The sequence below is a fragment of the Psittacula echo genome (assembly GCF_963264785.1).
Source record: "Psittacula echo genome assembly, chromosome: 6".
In the NCBI taxonomy this organism is placed as follows: Eukaryota; Metazoa; Chordata; class Aves; order Psittaciformes; family Psittacidae; genus Psittacula; species Psittacula echo.
The window spans coordinates 69,559,337-69,573,452 of NC_137743.1; the positions used below are offsets into that span (position 1 = coordinate 69,559,337).

General features: G+C 36.6%; 1 protein-coding gene across 1 annotated transcript in view; it reads right to left on the reverse strand.

Moving 5' to 3' along the window:
• The window catches only part of CCDC141 (coiled-coil domain containing 141), a gene marked incomplete at both ends in the record, with an annotated part of 86,535 nt that overhangs the window by 4,035 nt on the left and 68,384 nt on the right, over positions 1–14,116 (reverse strand). The window contains 4 exons of the mRNA XM_080622040.1: positions 6,963–7,135; positions 8,739–9,631; positions 13,292–13,375; positions 13,939–14,046. Of these exons, the coding sequence (XP_080478166.1) occupies positions 6,963–7,135; positions 8,739–9,631; positions 13,292–13,375; positions 13,939–14,046 (1,258 nt within the window). The remainder of the gene's footprint in view (positions 1–6,962; positions 7,136–8,738; positions 9,632–13,291; positions 13,376–13,938; positions 14,047–14,116) is intronic.

Here is a 14,116-nt window from a genome sequence, read left to right on the forward strand (position 1 = left end):
GATCATCTAGTTCCAACCCCCCTGCCATGGGCAGGAACACCCCACACTAAACCATGACACCCAAGGCCTCATCCAACCTGGCCTTGAACACCGCCAAGGATGGAGCATTTACAACCTCCCTGGGCAACCCATTCCAGTGCCTCACCACCCTCTCAGTAAAGAACTTCCTCCTTATATCCAATCTAAACTTCCCCTGTTTCAGTTTGAACCCGTTACCCCTTGTCCTCTCACTAAAGTCCCTGATGAATAGTCCCTCCCCAGCATCCTTGTAGGCCCCCTTCAGATACCGGAAGGCTGCTCTGAGGTCTCCACGCAGCCTTCTCTTCTCCAGGGTGAACAGCCCCAACTTTCTCAGCCTATCTTCATACAGGAGGTGCTCCAGTCCCCTGCTCATCCTCGTGGCCCTCCTCTGGACTTGTTCCAACAGTTCCATGCCCTTTTTATGTTGAGGACACCAGAACTGCACACAATACTCCAAGTGAGGTCTCAGGAGAGCAGAGTAGAGGGACAGGATCACCTCCTTCGACCTGCTGGTCATGCTCCTCTTGATGCAGCCCAGGATACAGTTGGCTTTCTGGGCTGCGAGCACACACTGAAGCCGCCTCATGTTAATTTTCTCATCGACCAACACCCCCAAGTCCTTCTCTGCAGGGCTGCTCTGAATCTTTTCTCTGCCCAATCATTCTCTGCTTTTTTTTTTTTTTTTCCAATCATTCCCCAATCTTCTCTGCTTTATCACACAGCTTTCACCCCTGTCCCAGGTGTCTCCACACACAGGTCAAGCCAAATTTTTTTCAGCAGCCATTTTTCATTTCTTTGCTTCACAGTTAATCTATTTACTCTGGGCACGTAATTTCCAATCTCGGATGTTTTGATATGTGGTATTAGCAAGCTTTCCCCTATCTTTGATATCACAATTCTCACTATGCTGCTCAGAGACTTTGGATTCACTCAGTATTATGCTACGTTAAAACTTTATTGTTTAGAAATTTTGTCTCAGTCAAGCTCCTAATGCAATCAGAAGGAATTTTATTAAGGAACACCAAGTGGGTCCACTCTCCTTGAATACCATTGTGTAGGCTCATTAAAGGAAGTCTGAGCAGTAATGTTCAAAGATACACCTCCTCTGAGCCCCAAAAGATACACACACATAGAAATTTCTAGCTTAAATCTCTAGCAGAATCTCCAAAGAAAGGTCCAGAAACAGGCATAACTTACAAGTGACTTGAGAGTAAGTCACCTTCTCCACTGCAGTTCCAGCCACATCTGATCCAAATCCAGCCAGGGGAATGCCTCATCCTCCCTTTGCCTACTGACTGACACCTGGACCATCAGAAAGGCTTCTGCTTTTGAAAAATGAAAATATTGAATCCCTTCCCCCTCTAGATTTATGCACACTGTGTAAATACCCCTTCACACGACTCCAAATCTTGTCAGGCAATCTCAGTCACAACTTACTTTCTTAATGGGTGTCTGCATATGAGGAAGGAGGAAGCAAGGTTAGTAATATGCTTAAGTATATAGTTTTGTTGTAAGGCTAGACAGAATGAGATTTTTATCTGCTTTTTAAGAGAGCAATTGGGAATAATGTAAACATTTTGGCACCTTGAAGTAACTATAGGCTCAAAATTGTGACTTTGAGGGAAGCACAGCATTATAAAACAAGAAAGTTGTAGAAACAGAACAATACCAAACACCGACATCACAGCATAATTAAAAGAAGGAGGAAGTGCTGCATGTATAACAAGAACTATAAAAAAAAGTTGGGGAGAGGGGAAGGGGGAACATTACACTGAAATTCAGTCTGGAACAGAATGAGTGTGGTTTTCTTTCAGAGAAACATTAGTGTATCATGAGACATCACTGCCACTCAGTCACTTTTTTTTTTACATTATCTGAACAGAAAGCAGCAGGAATTTCCCAGCAACATTTTTTGGACATGCATCAAAGTCCTTAAATAAACAGTATTTAAACCCAGACTGCCAACAGAGCAGTAATCAGCACTGATTACACCTTTGTTTACAAAGCAGACATCAAACCCAGGAGACTTTCAGTATCCTGCTGTGTATCTGATATCTCTGATCTCTCTTTTTTAAGTCTTCTCTCTTGTAGCAATTAAAAATGTGGCTAGTATCCACATGCCCATTAAAACGGTGCTTTTAAAACTATTCCTGATTTAAAGTAGATGCAATACTATATGTATAAAACCAAGTTTTGTTAACCTAAAATCCACAGATATGTTCAAATTCTGATGATTTATTAAGATCTGCACATATCTTAAGGCAATTTCTGGCCTTATACCTTTTTGCATTTAATAATAGTAATATCTGACTATGCAAAAAATGCAAGCATTCTCAAAAGTAATAAGCATTTGTTTTGACCTTTTATTATTTCAGTGTTTGCTATATAGCAATAGCATGAATGCCATACTTGTGTGTACTCCTGAAAATAAGTGTACTTAGATTTTAAAGTTGGATTCATTTGCATCTCAGTTTCTTCTTAGAAATCAAACTTGAAAGATCTTAGTTAACATTTTTTATATAAACTTAATTCCAGAATTTAATCCAGTAGTAGAAAGCTTGTTTTTCAGATAATGTGTTTAAGTAAAAATGAAAGTGGATGCATTGACACAGGAGCAGATCATAAGCAGACAGCTGGCTTACCTGGGTGGCAGGTAATCTATTAGAATCTTCCATATAAGCTTTAGACTCACATAATTTTAATCACAGTGTACAAAGAACTCTACATAAGTCTACCCTTCCTCAATGGAATTGTTCTGTTTTGTCTTGGCATAGTTGGAGACAAGATCACCCTTGACATCTTTTTCTGTGAGGCTCTGTTGAAACATGGACTACCTGATTTGTCAGTTACAACAGGCATTTACAGTTCAAGCTGGAAAACTAGTGTTAAACTCACCAATTTGGGCATTTCACTAACATGCTGCTTTTGTACTTTTATGGGTAGAGAGCAGATTTGCTTCAGTGATTTTCTAGATATAAGTAGCTTAAAAATATTCTTATCCAGCCAATAAAATAGAGCACGCGCGATGTTTCAACACCACATCACAGCAGTGAACAGTTACAGGGTCATTGTGTCAGTATATTTTACTCCTCTGGAAAGCCTTCCTGAAGCATATAATCCCAAATCAAGTCTCAAATAGCTATGCTTTGAAAAAGTCCATGAAGAAAAGCCACTTTTATGTCTTGCTCAGTACATGAACTACTGATAACACTTTCAAAATATGATGAAAAAAGAGAAAAACAGATAAGGAAAATGCAAACTTTATCAATAAGGGTCATTTAATGAACTATTTAAACCATAACTCAGAAGAAAAAAGTCAGCATGGTATTGATTTTAAATATTTTTTTGCCAAGGAAGCAAATCAGAAGTATGCTGGATTAGACACCTGCAGTATGGTATGTACTCAAAAATTTACTAAAGGCAAAATATGCTTGCTCATAGGCATACACAGCACAGATCTGTAAATTTTGGAATAAAATCTACTCCCTTTCCAAGGCTTCTCTTTAACTCCTCCCTTCCTCGGGAAAGATGACGGTCCTCCTTGTTATCCTTGGAAATGGGTGTGTAAGCCAAATGCCAATAAAAGACTAGATCACTGGCTAGCTTCTAAATATTAAAAGACAGAGTAAATCCCACTTGGATTCAAAGCTGCGTCAGTTACTCTCACACAATTTTGTTAGCTAGCCTTGTATTCTGGCTGTCAAATCTCAAGTAAAGCAAGTAACTGGGGTCTCTCCTACTTGTTCTAAAGCCTTTTAAATGCAGTTAACAAGCATAATGCAAATGTGTATGAGGGAGAAGGTCTGCATCCCTGATCCTTTGTATTTCCTTAGAAGCCTGCATGTACATTAGGAAGTGTTACAAGGGAGGGGAAAGAATCTGTTCCCATAATCTGTGTACTCTTGTCCAGTAGTTCTGTGTCTGTCTCTTGCCTTTTTAAACTCATATAGCTGATCATCATAAATTGTAAGCAGTCTTTCTGTATGTGCCAGCAAGCAATCAGATCCAGCTACAAGTCTAGACCCAAGCTACCCCAATTCCTGCTCTGAGATGATGAAAAGTTCACATCTTTTTCTCCTGCTTTGATAGAACTACAAATGAATTTGGTACAAATTTTTCTAAGCAGGGCTGAAATCCTAGATCTAGCCTTGCTTGCTGAAGGACAAAGACTCACCTTGCAGTGTTGTTTTGCTCAGTAAATGGCTCTCCTCCAACTAAAAAAGTCAAATGCATATCTCTGAACTCTCACACTGGCCACAAAAAAAAGACAGAACAATGATTCTAGCACTGAACTTTCCATAGTTTTCAAAATGAAGGATCGACAGGTTAGAACAGAGACATAGTTCTGAGCCCAGCATTAGTAGAGCTACAATGACTCTGTCACAAGCCTTATGCTGAAATTAAAGGGCTGATTCTGACAGACGCAAGTCAGAAGATGAAAGAGAACATCTGATTTCACTCCTGCTTTTTTTATGTGTATATACTTAGCCTCAATACTTCAGGTAAAAATGCCTGAAAAAGTGACCCAAGTATTATATAAAGTTACTTAGAACATGTGAAAAAACATCCATCATTAGTTTTAATTCTTGAGTGATGGCAACTCCCAGCAATCACCTAGAAGACTCGTTTTCAAATAGAAAATGAGTGTTATGAGCAGGATAAAGTTACCAAGCACCGGCAGCTCTGCAGCAGGCAAAACCTTACAGCATGTAGGAGAGGCATTTTGGTTTGTTCCTACCATAGTATTGCTTAATGTACTACTTATGCAATTTCTTTACTGTATGTTTATAATAACAATTCATAAAGTCAAAAGGGCACAAAGCCACTAAACTGAATATTACTTTTGTGAAAACTGAAACATTCAAAATTGCATTCATTATTAAAATAAGCTTTATTGTGAAATGGAAAGTACACTTTAGGAAAATAGGCCATATTATACCTGAGAAAATTCTTATGAATCAACATTTTTGGGACATGACTACACTTGGAAAGTTGTTCATTAAGGGTAATACCAACTTTAGTTGGAAGTTAGTTTGTTCCCCCATCTGTTCCCCACCTCCTCCTCCTGCTCCCTCTCGTATTGCTGTGAGGTTATATTCCCTTGAGAACTTCTCCTGTTTCAAAGTAACAGGAATTTTAATAAAGTTACAGTCACTGGGCCAAATATCTAAATGTCAGTCTCCAATCTCACTGACCCCTGCCAATTTATAATATACATATTTTGCTCATAGCATGCCACACAGTAAAAAGCTTACTTTATCTTGGTAAATTCTACAAGAGAAAGTAAACATTTCTTCTCCATAATTTTTCCACTCCAACACAGTTGTAATATGAAAGCTGCAAATCAAAGATGCAGGAAAAATTATGTGGCTGTTTATCAATTGTTTTTACTATGCCTCTACAAGTACTGGAGCTAAAGAATCAAGTTACATTTGAGGATTTATATAAGAAATCTTCCAGTGGCACAGTTACAGCATTATCAAATATCTTAACAAATAACTACTTATATATAAAACTAACACTTGTGGTTGTCCTTATCAAGAATAAAATGCAGTATGCAGGTCAACAAAGCTCACCTGGTTTGGATTTACTGCTCTGAAGTCGTAGAATTCCATTTGATTGAAATTAAAAAAAAAAATTCTCTGTGTGTGAATATACTTTTGAGTATTTCCCCAATTTGTTCATTCTGTTTGTAATCAATGTGTTAAAAACTTTAAACATGCAAAAATGGTCACTTCATAAACTATTATCTTTCTTAGAATCATAGAATCATAGAATCATAGAATAGTTAGGGTTGGAAAGGACCTTAAGATCATCTACTTCCAGCCCCCCTGCCATGGGCAGGGACACCCCACACTAAACCATGTCACCCAAGGCCTCATCCAACCTGGCCTTGAACACCGCCAAGGATGGAGCATTCACAGCCTCCCTGGGCAACCCATTCCAGTGCCTCACCACCCTCACAGTAAAGAATTTCTTCCTTATATCCAATCTAAACTTCCCCTGTTTAAGTTTGAACCTGTTACCCCTTGTCCTGTCACTACAGTCCCTTGTCTCATACTAATTCTTGTCTCATACTAATAAAATAGTGGATTACTAGAACTATTTATATATTTAATTTTATAAGAAGGCACAGAAAGCATCGCAAGCATCTACTTAAGCAGATTGGTATGCTAGAATATGTCATTTTGTAAGCATTAGGGAATTTTGATCTACTCTCTGCTAGTTGCCTGATGATTCACTTACTCAAATGCTTATGATTCTGGGTCAAATCTGTGCAGAAAATCACAACTCCATTGGAACTACCAAAACTTTAATTTATGGAGTAAATGCTGGGCTGACAGATTTAAACCTGATCTACACCAGTGCAACAGTGAATGGTAAGATTTTAGTACTAAGAAGAATTATCCTACAAGTATTATTTTTTAGAAAACAGCATATGAGAAAAATGTAGCTGGAAATAAATAATACATTTGATGTTTAAAAAAAATTTCAACACCTTCCACACCACCTTGAAAAAAAGGCATATCATAAAATATTATTTGATTTGAGCACTTTAGCTAAGTGTATCTTGACATTTAATAACTATAACCATTAAAAGTGTTTGCAACAGTTTGTAATGTCTACATTTTTAGAAAGCAAAGTTCTGCCTCAGATTCTAGAAAAAATTTTTCGCTCAACATCACTCTGAGAAAGGAAAATGAGCACATAATACCAGTATTAAAGAAACAATCAATATACTGAGTGTGACATAGAAGTGGTTTGATACAGATTGTGAAAGATGCAGTGTACGAAAATAAATGTTGTCTTAGCATGTGAGAATTAAGTCCAGTGCAGTCAATATTGTACTTATTTTGTGAATAGCCAGTACATTAGTGATATGCTAATACAGATGACACACAGCATTACCCAGTTTATTCTTATAATAGGTGGCCTGTTACCTTTCACGTGGAGAATGGCACTTGAAGAGATAGTGCCGTTCAAATTTTTAGCCCGAGCAACATAAAGGCCAGCATCTTTATCACACACCTTCTGAATGAACAAAGTATGCTTTGTCTCCTTTTGCAAAAGCTTTAAGTGCTCATCTGCAGTCAGTTTCTGGCCCTTCTTGTACCTGAAGCAGAGAGTCAGTTTTCAAGTCAGATTTATATTGCTGTATTCCAAGTAGAACTCAAATTCAGAAAACCTCTTTACCTCTACACTGACAGCAAAGGACAGAGCTCACTGCTGTGCTCTCATTCCTCAGTTTTGAAATCATATGTAAATATGGATAAATATTTAAACAATTCAAATTGCTGGATAATACATTCTCATTACTAGAAAATGTGGTTCTGAAAATGGTTATAAATGGACAAGTCGTAGTTATCTCACTGCAGTATTGGAGAAAGTAGCATGAAGTCTTGGGCCCTCAGTTTGGTGTTGAAATATTTTTGCTAGTAACGTGTTGAATCATCCACATTCAGCTCATGAAAAGGCTCTTAAGATGCATAAGCATGTACAACCTTTCTGAACATGTATCTTCAGTATAAAGAACAGCCAACGACCTGTCCCTCCACCCCAGGCCACTTAACATTTACGTTGTTCACATCACCAAACAGAATAGAGCAACTCATTAGAAATTATTCCATAGAACCAGTGTCATATTCTAACACTTGAGGATCTGTCACCATGTATTGGCATTGATTCCTCATTTATACAGTGGAAGTAAGAGAAAATTCTAGTTCTTCTTGCCTCATGGTGTTTCAGCATAAGCTACATTTAACCTAACACCAACACAGAAGTACTTTTCTACATGTATGTTCAATACAACATCCACATCAGGACAAAATACATGGCATTGGTGAATTTTTAATTAAAAACCACACTTTTTTCGGTTTTCATAAATTTCTAATTTGCAAAATGCTTTTGTTGAATGTCATTTTTAAAAGACCATATATCAACACTGTATATATTTTAGCTAAATTAATGATTTCTTCTGATTAAAGCTGAAGGAAGCTGCCCCTCTTTCAGTCCCTATTCCTTTGGCAGGGAATTTCTGAAAAGTAATCTTAAAATATGTTTATATTACGTCATCTGTATTTCTCATAAATGCAGTATAAAGTATCCTAGTTAGACATACAGCAATTCAGAGAGAGATAGGTTGTGCACACAAATACATAATATAAAACTGGTTCTCAGTGTAGACATTTAGGTTTGGACAGGTTTTTTAACCTGTAATCTCTCTCCAGTTTTTAACAACTGACTTTCACATATGTGTAAATGTGTGTCTGTTTGTATATGTAGTGGCTATATACAGCATACATGCATGTGTATGTGTCCATCCATATATCATGCCAAATATCATGTAACATGAGTAAAATGCAGGTGAATTTACTTATGGTAAATCTGGAGTGTGCATTTATTTTAAGAAATTATTGAACAAGTGGAATGTCATATTCCAGAATATAAAAACTGTATGATGTATTTGCCTGAAAAGAACATTGGCAATGCTTGCAGTAGTTTAATGCTGTCATTATTCATAAAATGAAGTACAGAGAGGTTATTTCAAGTAGGTTAATTGTCAAAGGCAATTTTGAAGGTGGGAATCATGCAAAAGTGTGGAGTAGAAAGTACACAAGCCATTTCTTCTAGTCTATATAATAATTAATTTCAGTATAAGTGGTTCATGTTGTCTTGCTAATAGGTATGTTTACTACTTCTTATTATAAGCTACCCACCATGTCAGTGTAGGCTCTGGGAATCCCATCACTTCTACTTCCAAAGTTACTGGAGAACCTTCCATGACGGTTTTGTTAGACAGAAGCTGGGAGAAGTTAGGCGCCTGTCCAGTTAGGCTGGCCATGCTGTTCTTTTCTGATGAACCTTTAATCTCTTCTCGGGTGACCATCTGCCTCTGACAGCTTCTGGTGGTGTCTGATTGAAACACGAAACCTGAGAATGCATCAGGCAAAGCATGCAGCCTGTCCTGGGTTTTAGTACAGTTATTTAAGTCATGCAATTGTTCTTGTGTTTCTGCCATGCTTTTATGAAGCTCAAGGTGTTGCAAATGTGTTTTGCAAGCTTCACTCATCATGCTGTATACCGGTTTGGCATTCATAGTGCAAGAAGTAGTGCTGGCTTCAGATATTCCTTGTAAGCTACAAGTCAAAGGAGTTACTGCTCTGTCTTTTAGGCCAGAATCTGTTGAAGAGGTACAAAACTGTTCAAAGTGATCTGATGGGCTTTCTATTTTATTATCTGTAGCATCAGCATTAGCAGAATTTGTTAAGATATCAGAGGCTTCCATCACTTTTTTAATACTAGCATTTTTCTGCATTTGCAAGCTATAGAAATTGACATGCAAATTATGAGAACTACAACAGCACTGCTCTTCTAGCTCTGTTTCAGAATGCAAGAGGTTGGATTCTGGTGTCTCAGAAAGTGGTGGCAAAGAGATATCATCAGGTGATATACATTCATATTCATCTCCGGAGGGTATTTCTTCTGCCAGGAATTCAGTCTGTAAACTATCCTCTTTGGCTGAAGATGACAGCTCTGTATCCTGTGAAACAAGATCCTCGCCAGCTGGACAGATAATTAGAATATCAGCCAATTTATTCCTGTCCTTAAATTAGGATGGGAAAGTAGAGAAAGGCAAGAAGGAAAAGAAAAACAGAGAATGAGTTATCATTCTATGCATCCCCTTTTCATGCAGCAGCTAGCAAAATATAGGAAATATTTCTTCTAATTAAGCTTAAAGCATTCTGAGAAGCAGAAGGAACTACGTGGAAAATTATAACTCATCGGAAAATTTAGCTAACAAGAATTCAAACTGTTCAGATACATTTTAGCAGATACTATAATTATATATAAGCATTGATTAGAACAGTATCAATAAAAGAGAAAATCCCTCTTTCTACAAAGGGCAACCTGTGGCTTATCTGTAGGTGCTGGTTTTAAGAGCATTTGCAAGGGGAAGGTGGAGAAAGAGGTGGCCTAATTACATCTAAATGAGAAACCATTATGTAGTAATAAGAATATATTAACAGCCAAGATATTGGACTTTGATTGTTTGAGAGAGTCACCAGTCATGTTTAAGAGTTACAGAATTAAACCAGTATCTTCCAAACATTTTCCATTTCCCTCATTTTATGCCAGCTGTTTCAAGATGTTGTCCAAAGAATAACAGAAAACAATGCTAAAATTACTTTTGTATTATCTTGGATCCAAAATAGAAAAAAATTCCTCTCATCATGTTTCAAAAAGAACTGAATGTGGCACAAGTACATTAATTTTTTAACTGTAAAGCATCAAAGACATTATCTGATATATTAATTACTTCTCTGCCTCTTGATTTTTATATAAATATGTCCTCATATATTTAGGTCAATTTATTTGTGACAGGGCTTTCAGCAAAGGTGTTTATAGCGTTTTCTTATGCTATTCTCTCATTATTAAATTCTATACAAAAATATGTAATCTGCTAAACAATGTTTCTATCACCTCTAAACTGTTTACTCAAATCAGTTGGGTGATACACTGGATATCATTGCTTTCCAAACCAGGTCTCCTTGGCCGTATCCATCATGAAAGTGCAGTGGCACATGTGTTTCACCTTTCTTTTTGCTTTATTGTTTTAAATATACCCTAATAATCGGTGCACAATATTAACAAAATAAAAATAAAAAGTAGTGCCCTGGTCCTATAGATATGGTTTAATACAGATATTTTTCCAAGTTAACACATTTGTTATTTCAAAGCCATGTGATTCATGCCAGATCCATGAATGGACTGGAAGAAATTTGAGATTTTATTGTGCCTATTTTACCAAAGAATTCAATTTATTTGTAAGATGAAATTCGAGTATTAAATGTGTTTTCCACAAGCATCCCTGTATGAATTCTGACCTCCAGACTATCTTTGAATATGAATATATCATGGACATTAACACAAAAAATTATAATTGACTTTCAAATTTGGTGAAATATGTCAATTTTTCCCCTTTCCAATTACTCAGAAACCAATAAAAACTGAGTTACTTCTTCCTTCTGCACATATTCAATTTCTTAATTGGTGTTCTAATTTAAACTATTCCTAAGAAATTGTTATTTTTAGCTATTAATTCCAATACAAACAGATACAATATATCTTTCTAGGGTTTGCAAATTTGATTGTCACCCAGCTCTTTTAACCTTATCAGCATTGTTCTAAAAAGCTCTCTCAGATTTAAGCCTAACCAAATTTGCAAGGCTTTCTTAAATGAAGTTTAATAGGCATTTCAGTAGCAAAATCTGGCTGTTTGAGTCTGACTTGCAGTAACAAATAGAATAAACCAAAGCTGATTAAACATGAAGAAATTGAAAAATTCTTTATAATATTAAATTCTGAGCAGGTGTATTAAAAAACATAGGTTCTGAATAGCCAATGTCTACTGTCTGAATGAAATCAATGATCCAGCTTCATTCTGTCTATTGAGGAGTCTATGCACATGTACACACAGTGGCATACATTTGGATAATTACAGGAAAGCCACAACGGTGTAGGAATCTTCCAATGACTAATCTGGCATCTTAGTGCAGGGTTATGCTGTCTAATGAGGCCACAGAACTGAACAAAGTTATTTCAGAAATTGCTGGAAAATCACCCTGAGGAAAATGCCAGGGAAAATAATGATGGGTGGGCAGTGAGTGAGTGAGTGAGTGAGACAGGCTTTAGCAGCATGTGGACCTTCAGCTCTCGTGTGTCACCTGTGATCAAAATAGCGTGAGGATAAGTGTGTCATGAGAAGGTCCAGGCCAGTTTCAGGTGATACTTTTTTCTGAAGTAAATTAATGCTGCAAAATTAGCTTGCAGAAGCATAGGCAAAATTAGAGATTGGTGGCCTATTAGACAAGGAGTTGAATATAGGCCAGGTCTTTCCTTCTACAGGATGGTAATAGAAGACAGAAAAGTTCTAGTGAGGTGACCCTGCTACTTCTGCAAGTGAGGTATGGAGTGATGAAAAGGGTGGAGGCATCATAGTTGCCATGCTTCACATCTGATATTTGCTGTTTTGCATACCCTTGACTTCTCCCCTTGGCAGCTGAGGCACAGTCTAATGAGGACTGTCAAAACTGTGGCTTAGTAAAATATAAAATAGGGCTATGAACATTTGCTGGGTGAGGAAATTCTCTTGAGGGTAGCTCTTCGAAACAGTCACAAAATTTTGAGGGAAATCTGGGCTCCTAGTCAATGGTGAAACTCCCATTGAATTAGAATAGAGGTAAGAAATTCAATTAGGTTCAATTTTGGCTCATCAGCAGATTACAGAATGCTCTTTATAGAATTGAAGGGAATTTTAATAGTCAAACCTCTACAAAACATCACAATTCAATGTCTTGTATTGTTGATTTATGTTATCAGCTGGCAAAACAGAAATTTTAGAGCTGTAGATCAGTTACAAATGTATCCTACTTTTCCAAAGACTTAAATATATTACCACCCACTCCAATCTACCAGAATATTTCACGTAGTGTTTACATTTACATCCTGGATCCTAAGGCTTCAAAATGTTCTTTAAACTAATGGAATTAATGTCATATAACATAGGTCTGGGTTTATATTACTTGTATTTCTAAGATATTTATTCATTGACAGTTTGGAACCTTTCACATTCATTTACTGTATACTCATGAATAAAACATGTTTGTCCGCTAGGGTTTTTATAATTCTAATTGCATACCCAGTCTTTCAGTATCTAATTTTCTTTTGTGCATTATCCCCAACATGCAATCCATACTTTGGAACTTGTTTATGATCTCTGCTGTTTGGAATTTTGGCAGTGGAAATGTAACTTAAGTGTTTCAAGATAACTATTTCCTGCTAAGTTCTGTTATTTATTTGATGTATAGTGTCTTACCAACAGTGCAGCATATTAGAATCATACAATGGTTAGGGTTGGGGAGGACCTGAAGTTCATCTAGTTCCAACCCACAGTTATCTATGACATGATGTCATACTGAACTGACAGCTGTGGTTGTGTTCCACCATCTTTTTGTCATGGCTGCTTTCCTGTTATTCATACTGCCGTACAACTGAAACAACCCTCTGCTTGTTTTGCATTGGATTTTTGTAATAATGTAAATGAAAAAACAACCAAAGCCCCCCAATCTATAAGGATATCCATCACTTCTGAGAAGCAATGAATTAAGGAGTAAAATTCCCTTGAATGTACACAACAATGTCCATCAATTTGTTTTAAAATAAAAAAAATTCAAAAAAAAAAAAAAAAATCGACATGAACAGCAGATACCTGTTTAATGTTGGTAGGAGACAGAGTGCTTTTTGTCTTCTCAGTAATGCTTTCTGAATTTGTAAGCAATTTACCTGATAACATCTGAAAGAAAAATGTTTTTTCAAAAAAACCACTTTATTTTCCTGATGAAATCTTAATGATTCAACAAAGAATCATAATTTCCACTGTTACTTAGTTCAAGTTCTGAGCTTCTGTCATAGCATATTAGTTATAAATCAAACACTTTTATGGCTTGTCTCTAGGGGCTATATGAGTATGAGGGCTCTGGGAAAAACTAACAGCAGTCTCCATTACTTCCTACATTCCCTTAAGTTGTCTTATAACAGAGAGCAGAATTTGTCCTATCTTGAGGAAGGACAAATAGTTAGAAAGAGGATATCTCTATTAATAGTACTGTGGCAATAGGACCAATAGAAAATTGATAAAATAAATATATGGATTGGATGAACCAAGACTATATTGATAACACCCATTTTAAGGGATGCATGAAGACCAAAAACCAAGAAACTTCCCATCAGTACAGAAAGCCTTTAAAGAAATAGAGTAAAAAAAAAAACAAAACCAAAAACAAAAACAAACCGAAACCAAAACAAACAAAAAATCCAGTAGCATAAACTAATTTTATTTTTTATAAAAATACTAACCTGCTGCTTTTGTTCCTCTGCTTTTTCTTTAATAACAGCCTCACATGCTTCTTGACCATTTCTTTCTTCTTTTTGAAAAGTAACTCCCTCCTCAGAAAATTCGCCTTTCTGCAATGTGAACAGAAAATTAAGTAAGCTTATGCACAATGAAAAGTACCAATTGTTAGCTATATACTGT